Source organism: Lucilia sericata, unplaced genomic scaffold, assembly GCF_015586225.1.
Source record: "Lucilia sericata isolate MDLA Ls3-8-SP2 unplaced genomic scaffold, ASM1558622v1 Contig000207F_arrow, whole genome shotgun sequence".
Classification (NCBI taxonomy): Eukaryota; Metazoa; Arthropoda; class Insecta; order Diptera; family Calliphoridae; genus Lucilia; species Lucilia sericata.
In genome coordinates this window covers 40,001-53,918 of record NW_023994235.1, presented here as the reverse complement: position 1 = coordinate 53,918, position 13,918 = coordinate 40,001, and the positions used below count along the sequence as shown (strand labels likewise).

The 13,918-nt window shown below is 31.5% G+C and overlaps 1 protein-coding gene across 1 annotated transcript; it reads right to left on the bottom strand.

The window, feature by feature from the left end:
- Positions 1 to 842: 842 nt before the first annotated feature.
- On the bottom strand, positions 843 to 1,704 carry LOC119602056. Its single transcript, XM_037953381.1, has 2 exons — positions 1,553 to 1,704; positions 843 to 1,484 (listed from the first exon to the last, which is right to left on the bottom strand). The coding sequence occupies exons 1-2, from the start codon at positions 1,565 to 1,567 to the stop codon at positions 1,140 to 1,142; spliced, it is 360 nt and encodes a 119-aa protein (XP_037809309.1). The 5' UTR covers positions 1,568 to 1,704; the 3' UTR covers positions 843 to 1,139.
- Between the last annotated feature and the right edge of the window lie 12,214 nt (positions 1,705 to 13,918).

The window sequence follows — 13,918 nt, the reverse complement described above, 5'->3', positions numbered from 1 at the left end:
TAGTCTATAGTCTAGTCTATAGTCTAGTCTATAGTCTAGTCTATAGTCTAGTCTATAGTCTAGTCTATAGTCTAGTCTATAGTCTAGTCTATAGTCTAGTCTATAGTCTAGTCTATAGTCTAGTTATGGTCTAGTCTATAGTCTAGTACCTAGTAATCTGGTCTATAGTCTAGTCTATAGTCTAGTACATAGCAATCTGGTCTATAGTCTAGTCTATAGTCTAGTAGTTGGTGTAGTCTTTAGACTGGTCTTTAGTCTAGTCTATAATCTAGTATATAGTCTAGTCTATAGTGTAGTCTATAGTCTAGTTTATTGTCTAGTCTATAGTCGAGTCTTTATTCAAGTCTATTCGAGATATCATGTTCTGAAGTTTGACCCTTTTTGAGATGTTATAACAGAGCCAAGACAACTTTATTTATAAAATGCTGTATGCTATCTGAAAGTTCATTCTGCCTGCTTTAAAATAAAGGCTTATCCTCGGACATATCTTCTTTCTTCTTCGAGATGTCTTCAGATTAAGAGGGTACAACTTCGGTTTTTCGACTTTTATTAAAATTTTGTCGATCTGTGTTATTGTTTAAAAATTATCAGTTTTTTGTTCCCCATTCAATTACTAAAGAACATCTGTTGCATTAAAGATAATTCCCATACTTACACATTTCATTCGCCATCGAAGCGTATGATTAATATTAATTCCCACATTAAACCACATATTCCGCTATAACTTATATCACAAACAATACATATTCATAATTAATAGCTTTTTGAAAAGCTTAGATCTTTATCTAAAAATGAATTAATTATTTCATTATTTTTGATGCTTTTGTTAGCAAATATGCCGGTTTAAAGAATTGTTTTATTACACTCTTATTTACTTGTATCTTTGCATTTATTTGTTTTAGTTTCCACGTAAATTTAACAACAAAATATTAACATTAAAACTGTAAAAAAACACTTCACTTTTGTAAATACTCCTACTTTATAAAATAAAAAAAAAAAAAATAAAACATTTAATGATGTTCCAGACTCATGTAAATATGAACGACTTACTCATATGGAGGGTTCTTTTAAATTGCAGCAAAATCTTTCAGATGATTAGATTTAGTTCAGAAGTCAGTTTGAAATTAAAGGAAGTTGCTTTAGTGATAATGATGAAAATCATGATGATCAAAATGATGATGATAGAAGGGGTCATAATGCAAAGGAGCAGGATGTATAGTTTTGATAATAGGTGCAGCATGATAAGTTTTCACTATGGGCAAAACATGTTTAACCACCGGCACCACAACAGGCTTTATGATAGGAGCACTATGTATAACAGTTGAACTTTGATGGGATATTGCAGCTGGCACATGGACATATTTGGCCACATGTAAAGGCTCATGATGCAGCAAGGGATAATCCAAATGGGCATGATGATGACCATGCAAATAGCCAGGACGGGCAGAGGCCAAAGCCACAAAGGCTAAACACAAGGCGAAAGTCTAAAATAAAGATAAAAATCCTATTAAGTTTTCAAATTCCAAATATGTATTTCTTTTAATCTACTTACCACTTTGGTTAACATGTTTGTTTTTTGGATTTCCTTTTTAGTTTATTTATTGTTTTGCTTTTTATTCCAATTTTCTAAATCCTTTTGTTTTGTTATTTGTTGTGCTGGAAAACTTCAACTGATGTTCGATGTTTACAATGCCACGACTTTTATATTTTCTAAGATTTTAGATTTTTATGCAAAATACAAAAATTAAGTTCATTAAAACAATGCAACCACTATGACATCAAAATGCAACACCAAAAATAACAATAACAACAATAGTGACTAAATTACATTGGAAAAACGACATAAAACTCTTTATCTGCATAATGCTCTGGTCTTTTGTATTTTAAATCGTTTTCGTTGGCAGCATTTTGTCAGAATTTATGTTTGAGTATTTTTTTTTTTCTTCCATTTTCATTTGTTTCTATTCTATGCTGCAACTTGCTGACTTTTGCTAAAACAGTAGTTATCTTCTGGCAGCAGCTGTTGTGATGTTTCTGTAGCATCTGCTGCTGCCGCTAATTCGTTCAGTTGTCGCTTATATCAACTGTTGCTGTAATATTATAAACATTTTTATTTTTTTTTTTGTTCTTGTCTTCATGGCAGTTTATGTACGGAAAAAGATGCTTCAATTTGCCTAAAAACAAACCTACACTAATTCTATGCAATCTTTTGTCTAGCTGTTAGCTATATCAGGAGTAGAAAGGAGTGAAATCTTTGGTAATTATTGCTCTTTATTTCTAATTCTAGTTCTAGTTCTAGTTCAGTTCTAGTTCAGCTCTTGGTCAGTTCTAGTTCAGCTCTAGTTCAGTTCTAGTTCAGTTCTAGTTCAGTTCTAGATCAGTTCTAGTTCAGTTCTAGTTCAGTTCTAGTTCTAGTTTCAGTTCTAGTTCAGTTCTAGTTCAGTTCTAGTTCAGTCAGTTCAGTTCTAGTTCAGTTCTAGTTCAGTTCTAGTTCAGTTCTAGTTCAGTTCTAGTTCAGTTCTAGTTCAGTTCTAGTTCAGTTCTAGTTCAGTTCTAGTTCAGTTCTAGTTCAGTTCTAGTTCAGTTCTAGTTCAGTTCTAGTTCAGTTTCTAGTTCAGTTCTAGTTCAGTCTAGTTCAGTTCTAGTTCAGTTCTAGTTCAGTTCTAGTTCAGTTCTAGTTCAGTTCTAGTTCAGTTCTAGTTCAGTTCTAGTTCAGTTCTAGTTCAGTTCTAGTTCAGTTCTAGTTCAGTTCTAGTTCAGTTCTAGTTCAGTTCTAGTTCAGTTCTAGTTCAGTTCTAGTTCAGTAGTTCAGTTCTAGTTTCAGTTCTAGTTCAGTTTCTAGTTCAGTTCTAGTTCAGTTCTAGTTCAGTTCTTCTAGTCAGTTCTAGTTCAGTTCTAGTTCAGTTCTAGTTCAGTTCTAGTTCAGTTCTAGTTCAGTTCTAGTTCAGTTCTAGTTCAGTTCTAGTTCAGTTCTAGTTCAGTTCTAGTTCAGTTCTAGTTCAGTTCTAGTTCAGTTCTAGTTCAGTTCTAGTTCAGTTCTAGTTCAGTTCTAGTTCAGTTCTAGTTCAGTTCTAGTTCAGTTCTAGTTCAGTTCTAGTTCAGTTCTAGTTCAGTTCTAGTTCAGTTCTAGTTCAGTTCTAGTTCAGTTCTAGTTCAGTTCTAGTTCAGTTCTAGTTCAGTTCTAGTTCAGTTCTAGTTCAGTTCTAGTTCAGTTTAGTTCAGTTCTAGTTCAGTTCTAGTTCAGTTCTAGTTCAGTTCTAGTTCAGTTCTAGTTCAGTTCTAGTTCAGTTCTAGTTCAGTTCTAGTTCAGTTCTAGTTCAGTTCTAGTTCAGTTCTAGTTCAGTTCTAGTTCAGTTCTAGTTCAGTTCTAGTTCAGTTCTAGTTCAGTTCTAGTTCAGTTCTAGTTCAGTTCTAGTTCTAGTTCAGTTCTAGTTCAGTTCTAGTTCAGTTCTAGTTCAGTTCTAGTTCAGTTCTAGTTCAGTTCTAGTTCAGTTCTAGTTCAGTTCTAGTTCAGTTCTAGTTCAGTTCTAGTTCAGTTCTAGTTCAGTTCTAGTTCAGTTCTAGTTCAGTTCTAGTTCAGTTCTAGTTCAGTTCTAGTTCAGTTCTAGTTCAGTTCTAGTTCAGTTCTAGTTCAGTTCTAGTTCAGTTCTAGTTCAGTTCTAGTTCAGTTCTAGTTCAGTTCTAGTTCAGTTCTAGTTCAGTTCTAGTTCAGTTCTAGTTCAGTTCTAGTTCAGTTCTAGTTCAGTTCTAGTTCAGTTCTAGTTCAGTTCTAGTTCAGTTCTAGTTCAGTTCTAGTTCAGTTCTAGTTCAGTTCTAGTTCAGTTCTAGTTCAGTTCTAGTTCAGTTCTAGTTCAGTTCTAGTTCAGTTCTAGTTCAGTTCTAGTTCAGTTCTAGTTCAGTTCTAGTTCAGTTCTAGTTCAGTTCTAGTTCAGTTCTAGTTCAGTTCTAGTTCAGTTCTAGTTCAGTTCTAGTTCAGTTCTAGTTCAGTTCTAGTTCAGTTCTAGTTCAGTTCTAGTTCAGTTCTAGTTCAGTTCTAGTTCAGTTCTAGTTCAGTTCTAGTTCAGTTCTAGTTCAGTTCTAGTTCAGTTCTAGTTCAGTTCTAGTTCAGTTCTAGTTCAGTTCTAGTTCAGTTCTAGTTCAGTTCTAGTTCAGTTCTAGTTCAGTTCTAGTTCAGTTATAGTTCAGTTCTATTCCAGTTCTAGTTTAGTTCTAGTTCAGTTCTAGTTCAGTTCTAGTTCAGTTCTAGTTCAGTTCTAGTTCAGTTCAGTTCAGTTCTAGTTCTTCTTGTTCAGTTCTAGTTCAGTTCTAGTTCAGTTCTAGTTCAGTTCTAGTTCAGTTCTAGTTCAGTTCTAGTTCAGTTCTAGTTCAGTTCTAGTTCAGTTCTAGTTCAGTTCTAGTTCAGTTCTAGTTCAGTTCTAGTTCAGTAGTTCAGTTCTAGTTCAGTTCTAGTTCAGTTCTAGTTCAGTATCCAGTTCTAGTTTAGTTCTAGTTCAGTTCTAGTTTAGTTCAACTGTAGTTTGACTACGGTGTCTAATGAATTGGTTCCTTTAAACTACTTCCAAAACAATTCATTCATATATCCAGTGCCACTGTTTATTCACATTTTGTTTTATTTCTCTACCTTATGCACTGTCTTACCTTTTGGCTACATTTTTCTGCCTTTAAGTCTGGCTCTCAACTACTCTGCACTGTGACTGCCAGTAGCAGCAATCTAGTGAAAAATCAAAGTGTTATAATGATTTGCATGATACGAATAGTTTTATTTTTAAGTTTTTTTATTTTTTTTTTTCGTTTGCAACATCCATGTAAAACATTAATTATAGGTATATAGTTTTAAGTTAAATTTTTTTTGGATTGTTTCGTGGAGTATGTGTGAATATATATTTTTTTTGGTTTAGTTTTGGATTTGAATGCTGTGTTTATTTTTGTCTCGTTTGTTTTAGAACCATTAAGTACAGTTGTTGTTTGTGGGGTCTAATTGTTGTTTTTGTTTCGATATTGCAGTTTGCAGACACAAAAGTTTTTGTTTGTTGTGCAGTTTAAAGCATTTGACATATGTTCCGGTTAAACATTTTAGAAAACAGTGGGTCGAATGGGTTAAATGAAAACAATATTGTTTAAATTTAAAGAATAACTATACTATACATAAACTAATAACTAATACATATACAGCTGTGGTCAGCTAATTGGAAACGCTCTCGTTATATTACTGCTTGACGTGATTTGTATAAAATTATGAAAATATTACGTTAGATTTTTTGTTCGAAACACATGTATTTCATAAATTGATGTTGTTATAATAAAATGGAATGCATTTTGTTGTGGAACATTTCTTATTTACTTTTCAATTTTAAATTTGGTGAAAATCACCCAAAGCTAAATCAAAGAAATTGCGACAACTAATTGGAAACGGCCATATTTTATTAAAATTTTTTTTAAGTTAAATCTAATTTTGATAAAAAATGTAATTGCATTTGGGTATATATTGTTTCTAATTTATAAGAAATTTTACATCATTATTTTTAGGCTAAGAATGAAAATAGGCCAAAGAAATTCTCTTTCCTTGGGTAGATCTATTTTTGAACATCATAAAGCTTGTAAATCTTAAAAGGATATAGGAGAAGAGCCCTATTGTTCAAAAAAATATATTTTTAATCGTTTATAGCATTTTAAGAAATATGACACTGATACTAACGCTCCACGTGAAAAATTTTCCGAAAAAATATCAGCCCATCCCAAACCGGATAATAAGACAAATCTCTAAAACTGGCCCAAAGGAATCATCCACGGGCATCCAGCGGTAAATTTGAGAAAAATTAGATATAACGTTATCTAAGCCAACTATTTCGCGATTTTTGACGGAATCGGGGCATCTTGAGAAAGGGCGGAAGAAACCTTTTCCAACTAAAATTCAAAGAATTTGCAATATCTCTTGTATATGAAATATCGTGTTGAATTGACCTGATCTTATCAAAATTAGACGGTTAATCAGTGGAATTATTTACTTCGGAGCTTTGAAACAGAGATTAATCGTATTATACCTCAATATACAAGGTACAATAAATGGTAAAAGGTGTGGCAGATTTTCGAATGAGATATAACAAATTCTTTAAACTTTAGCTGCTAAAGGTTTCCTTCGCGATTCTCTTCCAATATGCCCCGATTCCACCAAACATCGTGAAATAGTTGGCTAAGATAACGTTATATCTAATTTTTCTCAAATTTACCGCTGGATGCCCGTGGATGATTCCTTTGGGCCAGTTTTAGAGATTTGTCTTATTATCCGGTTTGGGATGGGCTGATATTTTTTCGGAAAATTTTTCACGTGGAGCGTTATTATCAGTGTCATATTTCTTAAAATGCTATAAACGATTAAAAATATATTTTTTTGAACAATAGGGCTCTTATCCTATATCTTTTTACGATTTACAAGCTTTATGAAGTTCAAAAATGGATCTACCCAGGGAAAGAATATTTCTTTGTTCTATTTTCATTATTAGTCCTAAAAATAATGATGTAAAATTTCTTATAAATTAAATTAATAATAATATTTACCAAAGTACAATTAAATTTTTTATCAAAATTAGATTTAACTTAAAAAAATTTTAATAAAAAATGGTCGTTTCCAATTAGTTGTCGCAATTTCTTTGATGTATCTTTGGGCGATTTTCACCAAATTCAAAATTGAAAAGGAATTAAGAAATGTTCCACAACAAAATGCATTTCATTTTATTATAACAACATCAATTTATAAAATACATGAGTTTCGAACTGAAAATCTAAGATAATATTTTCATAATATTATACAAATCATGTCAAGCTGTAATATAAAGAGAGCGTTTCCAATTAGCTGACCACAGCTGTAGTCGATATTCGCCACAGATTCAAGTTAATATAAGGATATATATTTTGTCATGTTGGAGTGAAGGAAACTTTCAGTCGATTGAGATTTTGTATATCTAATACATCATACAGGTTTGGTAATACTAAGGTTAAATAAAATTTGTGTTAAAGAGTCAATTGATTTCATTTTCTCAACTATAGGTTCCACTGTATACACATCTTAGAACGTCTGCCATTGTTTTTCATTCGCATTTAATTACTTTGCTGTGATTTCATTAAAGTTCTATTGTTTTAAGACATGCTATTTTTATATATTGGCAACCTATAACTTTAAGTGATTTTCAACTTAAAACAACAGGTGAATTCAGTTTGTTTATAAATTTAAATTAAAATGACATCAAATCTAAACTAAAATACAATAAACTTGATATTAAAAACTAAATAATGAAGACATATGGACAGGTGAGCTCTAAGCGCTGTGAGCATAAACTTCATAAAATAGAATCTTTAGATTAAAAAAGTATTTTTTAGTTGCAATTCAATTTAACACACACATACATATGTAAGTATGTTCGATTTATAAATATTCGAGAGTTTGTTATTGGGTCTTAGACAATTGTAACAATTGTATCACCAACACATGTCGCTCGTTTACAGACTCCGGTAACAGCAGCGCTTGAGTGAGTGACCTTTAAAAAAATAAAGTTAAAATTAAAAAAAAAACTATTAACCACATCAAAAATAGCTTCAGTTTTAATTGAAAACGGTCAATTGTTTTAGTTATTGTGGTTTGTTTCTGTTATGTTTTTTTTTAATAACTAGAACATACCTCGTCAATATTGAACTTTTGCCAATTTTTTGCTATTGATGACAATGCTTTAAATGTTGCTTAGTTCAAGATGTTTATTTTAAGACTCAAGTTTTTGTTACAGATTTAGTTAAGGTCACTAAGTAAATTTTACATAACTGTGAATTTAGTTTTTGATGTTACAAATTCTTATAATTTTTTGATTAAATGTCACTTGATTTTAAAAGGTTTTTTTTATAAATATGTATCTTAAATGTTAAATACAACAGAATTATCTCCGATCAGCTAATACGTGACAATATACTATAGACAATTCTATAGATCAAACTGTAGAGTTATTTATGACTTATCCTATATCCAGACTATATACTGATCTGAAGCTTAGAATACAGATTGATCTTTAGTTCAACTTATAGACATATCTATAGTCCTTACTAGAGATAAATCTATAGTCCTGACTATAGACTGACCTATAGTCCTGACTATAGACTGACCTATAGTCTAGACTATAGACTGACCTATAGTCTAGACTATAGACTAATCTATAGTCCAAATTATAGACTGTTCTATAGTCCAGAGTATAGACTGGTCAATAGTCCAGACTATAGACTGATCTAAAGTCCAGACTATATACTGATCTATAGTCTCGATTATAGAACGATCTTTTGTTCAGACTATAGATTGATCTATAGGCCAGACTGTAGACTGATCTATTGTCCAGACTAGAGACTGATCTATAGTCCAGACTACAGACTGATCTATAGTCCAGACTTTAGATTGATCTATAGTCCAGACTTTAGACTGATCCATAGTCCAGACTTTAGACTAATCTATATTCCAGACTATAGAATGATCTATAGGCCAGACTATAGACCGATCTATAGTCCAGATTATGTGCTGATCTATAGTGCAGACTATAGACTGATCTATAGTCCAGACGGTAGACTGATCTATAGTCCAGACTATAGACTGATCTATAGTCCACACTATAGACTGATCTATAGTCCAGACTATAGACTGATCTATAGTCCAGACTATAGACTGATCTATAGCCCAGACTATAGACTGATCTATAGCCCAGACTATAGACTGATCTATAGCCCAGACTATAGACTGATCTATAGTCCAGACTATAGACTGATCTATAGTCCAGACTATAGACTGATCTATAGTCCAGACTATAGACTGATCTATAGTCCAGACTATAGACTGATCTATAGTCTAGACTATAGACTGATCTATAGTCCAGACTATAGACTGATCTATAGTGCAGACTATAGGCTGATGTCTAGTCCAGACTATATCAGTCTATAGTCTAGACTATAGACTGATCTATAGTCCAGACTATAGACAGATCTATAGTCCAGACTATAGAGTGATCTATAGTACAGACTATAGACTGATCTATAGTCCAGACTATAGAGTGATCTATAGTCCAGACTATAGAGTGATCTATAGCCTAAACTATAGAGTGATCTATAGCCCAGACTATAGACTGATCTATAGTCCAGACTATAGACTAATCAATAGTCCAGACTATAGACTGATCTATAGTCCAGACTATAGCCTGATCTATAGTCCAGACTATAGATTGATCTATAGTCCATACTATAGACTGATCTATAGTGCAGACTATAGGCTGATCTATAGTCCAGACTATAGACTAATCAATAGTCCAGACTATAGACTGATCTATAGGCCAGACTATAGACTGATCTATAGTCCAGACTATAGACTGATCTATTATCCAGACTATGGATTGATCTATAGTCCAGACTATAGACTGATCTATAGTCCAGACTATAGACTGATCTATAGTCCAGACTATAGACTGATCTATAGTGCAGACTATAGGCTGATCTATAGTCCCGACTATAGACTGATCTATAGTCCCGACTGTAGACTGATCTATAGTCCAAACTATAGAGTGATCTATAGTCCAGACTATAGAGTGATCTATAGTCCAGACTATAGAGTGATGTATAGCCCAGACTATAGAGTGATCTATAGCCCATACTATAGAGTGATCTATAGCCCAGACTATAGAGTGATCTATAATCCACACTATAGACAGATCTATAGTCCAGACTAAAGACTTATCTATAGTTCAGACTATAGACTGATCTATAGGCCAGGCTGATATATAGTCCAAACTATAAACTAATCTATAGTCCAGCCTTATTGTCGAGACTGCAGACTGAATTATATATATATAGTTCAGACTGTAGACTGAAGTATAGTCCACATTGTAGATTGATCTGTAGTCCAGACTATAGACTTGACTATAGGTTAGCGGTGTTTGACTCGACATCTCTTTTTTTTAATTCTTAAGCTCTTGCTTGCTCTTGTCTTCAAAAAGTGCTGAAAGGCAACTGACTTGACTAGCTTGGATCAAAAATTTTATTAAATTAAAGTTAATTTAAAAATTCAATTTTTTATTTATTTAAAACCAAAAGCATGTTTTAATTTAATTCTTAAACTAAAATCAATTTTAAAATAAGTTTCAAAAATTATCTGAAAATAATCTCAACAACTAACTTCCGTTGTTTTATAATTAGTTTAAAGAAGCCAAATAAGCAAAGAAAAAAATTGCAAAACAAATGTTAACAAGAGATCAATGACCAAATATCTAGTGTTTTTCTTAGCACCCAAAATCACTGCTACTGAAATCATGGAAAAGAATTAAAATAAAAAATTAAATTTTTGCAAGACATGATAATGTTATTTTATTAAGCAAGTGTCTGTTTGTTTTTGAAGGTCGTTTATTTGAAAATGTTGTAATACCAGAAGATTTTGACTAAAAGAACAAAAAAATATATACAAACTTATGTTTAATTTATAAAAAAAAGACGAATTAAAATACAATAATGATATAATAGCTGAATAGTAGAATTGAAGAATTTTAAATTATTTATGCAGTCATTCATAAAATTCATACATTATTCAAGTCTCAGCGATGTTCATTTGTTCTTTTATTCGATTTGTAGATTACAAAATAAATGTCAATACTACCGGTATTGAATTTGAAATTAATGTTAATTCGTATTGTTACTTATTGGTTTAACTTCGATAAGAATTTGTTTTGAAAAAAATATGAAGCATCTTGTTCTATTAAATCATATTTTAACCAGTTTGTCTCATAACATTAAAATTGTTTAAATGTTTGTAAAACTTTATGTTTTTATATATTTGCCACTGCATTTATTTTTCCATTTTATTTTAAAAGTAACAATATTTGTTTACTAATCTTTGGCTATATTTAACAAATAAGACCCACCCATTTAATGCTTATTCAATTACCAATTTTATTATAATTTTTTTACTTTATATTTCAAACCATATACATACATATATTCTTATCTCGTCCAGGAAATGTTCAAATCACCTTAAAACTATTTGAACGAATAGACACAAAAAAACTGGCAGCCACACAATGTTTAAGAAACATTATTTAAGAAAAAAAAAAATTTCCTTGCAAGATATTTGGTAATAAAAAATATATACTTTAATATATTGTTGGAATTTCACAATAGTCTTCATGTTGCTTCTAGTTAGTGGCCAACGCCACAATAATTTCTAACATGCAACTAAACCAACACACAACCCCAAGATATTACCCAACAAAATGTTAAATTATTAAATCAGCTATAATTCCGACTATAGCTTAATCTGTAATACAAACTACTGACTAATCTATAGCTCCAAGTATAGTTTGATCTATAAACCAAACTACAGCTTGATCTTTAGTTTAGACTATAGACTGATCTTTACTCCAGATTTTAGACTGATCTATAGTCAAGATATAGTCTAATATATAGGCCAGACTATAGACAAATCTACAGTATAGCCTGTCTGTAATCCTGACTATAGACCGATCTACGGTCTACACTATAGACTGGTCTATAACCCAGCCTATAGACTGATTTGCAGTTCTGTCTGGTGACTAATAAATATACTTATATACACCCCAGATGATAAAAACACTACACTATGAGTTATCTCTTCTTCCGCAATATAAACTAATGCCTGCTCCAGATAGTAGGCTAATTTTAGTCCAGTCTAAATACTGATCAATAGTTCAGACTATAGATTGATAGGGCAGACTATATACTATCTATAATGCAGACTATATACTCAACTAGTCCCGAAAATATAATAATCATTACTCGAGAGTAATCATACTACATTTAGTTCAAACTAAAGAATGATCTGTAGTCCTGCCTATAGAATGATCCATATTCCAGACTATAGAATGATCTAATCCTGGCTATAGAATGATCTATAGTCCTGACTATAGTCCTGACTATAGAATGATCTATAGTCCTGACTATAGAATGATATATAGTCCTGACTATAGTTCTAATATAATGATTTATGTATAGTTTAAACTATAGACTATAGAACAAACTAAAGGCTGATTTATAGTCAGGACTATAGAATGATCTGTAGTCCTGACTATAGAATGATCTGTATTTCAGACTATATTCCAGACTATAGAATGTTATAGTCCTGACTATAGAATGATCTATAGTCCTGACTATAAAATGATCTATAGTCCTGACTGTAGAATGATCTACAGTCCTGACTATAGAATGATCTACAGTTCTGACTATAAAATGACCTATAGTCTTGACTATAGAATGATCTACTGTCCTGACTATAGCATATTCTGTAGTCCTGACTATAGAATAATCTGTAATCCAGAGTATAGAATCTAGATTTGTAGTCTAAGACTATAAACTTATATATAGTCCAGGACTATAGACTATAGAGTATAGTCCATACTATAGACTTATTGATAGTCCATGCTGTAGACTGGCCTACAGTTCAGTAGTAGTTAAAGTTCCAAATTCGGGTTTTTGATTTAGTTATAAACTTCACTATAACGTACCTAGTGAAGAGATGTGTTGCATAAATTTATAAGTAAAATGTTTGCTGGTTATGACCCCATTAAATATTTGGAACCATTAAGGTGTATAGAAATAAAATGTGGCACAAGAGGTTAAACAAGATTGACGATTTAAATAAATGTTGCAAATTGTTATGCTGTTGTTGCTGCTGTGGCAAAATTTTCACCAAGTATAAATTGAAAACAAATAAATAAATAAATATGTTTGTCGGTCAAAATGGTTGAGCTTTGAAATTGACTGAACGTAAATTATGTAGTAAAAATTTAAGTTACGACTAAAGCAGGAGTAAATAATTTTATTTTTTTAACTACAACTGCATTAGCATTTTTAGATAAGTAAAAAAAAAATAAACTATATTTGGTAAATAATTGTTTAATATTTGTCTCTGTTTATTAGGGATGCCAAACGGGAGTGGCTTTTACAAATCCCGGGATTCGGGATTTTGAAAATTGCAATCCCGGAATCCCGGGATATTTCGGGATCCCGGGATTTTTCGGGATCCCGGGATTTTTCGGTATTTCGGGATTTTACGGGATTTCGGGATTACATGAATTTAATTATTTTATATATGAAAATCTTTAAATCATCATATTTGTAAAGAAAATTGTTTAATTTTGTGGAAATTTAACAGACAGAAGATATATTTAAATTAAAACAATCCAATTAATTCCAATTTTTAAATAAAAACTTTCAGAATTGCATAATTTCTGAAACTTTTTAAATACATACTTACTTCCTAAATAAAAATAAATATCAAGTTCCGAAATTAGACATAAGCACTTTTTTAAACCTCATACTGTTTCATGTGAACTAATAATTATAACAGATACCAATTCAATTATTCGAACATCAATTTAGAACCTATTCTTTGAAAAATATTTGGAATTTTACTCAAAATACATATTAGTTTTGGAACATATTATTATATTCGTAGTATTAATTTAAAATTTTAGGTGCATTCAGAACAAGGTAATTTACCTTTACCGGTATCATTCAGATTTGTAGAAAGTTAGAAATGTAAAATCCTCTAGTATTGAAAAATAAAGTTTGTATTCCACTGTGCCGAAATTAAATACCCACCATCAAAATATTGTAATGTATTGATATTAATATCAGGTCCAATTAGGTTTTTTTGTGTCAATTTTGGTCCAAATTTGCAGCCCAAATAGAATGAGTCTTCTAACTCGTGTTTTCAGCTTACAGACACAGAATGTGTATACTTTTTGGGTCGGTCTACGACCAACATTGCAATGTGCTAACAAGTAAAAAGTTATAGTTGGGCGAAGCCTACCATATAATACCCTACACCAGTTATAAAAATAAAATGTGATTTATTGTTCATAATAAAGCATCTAAG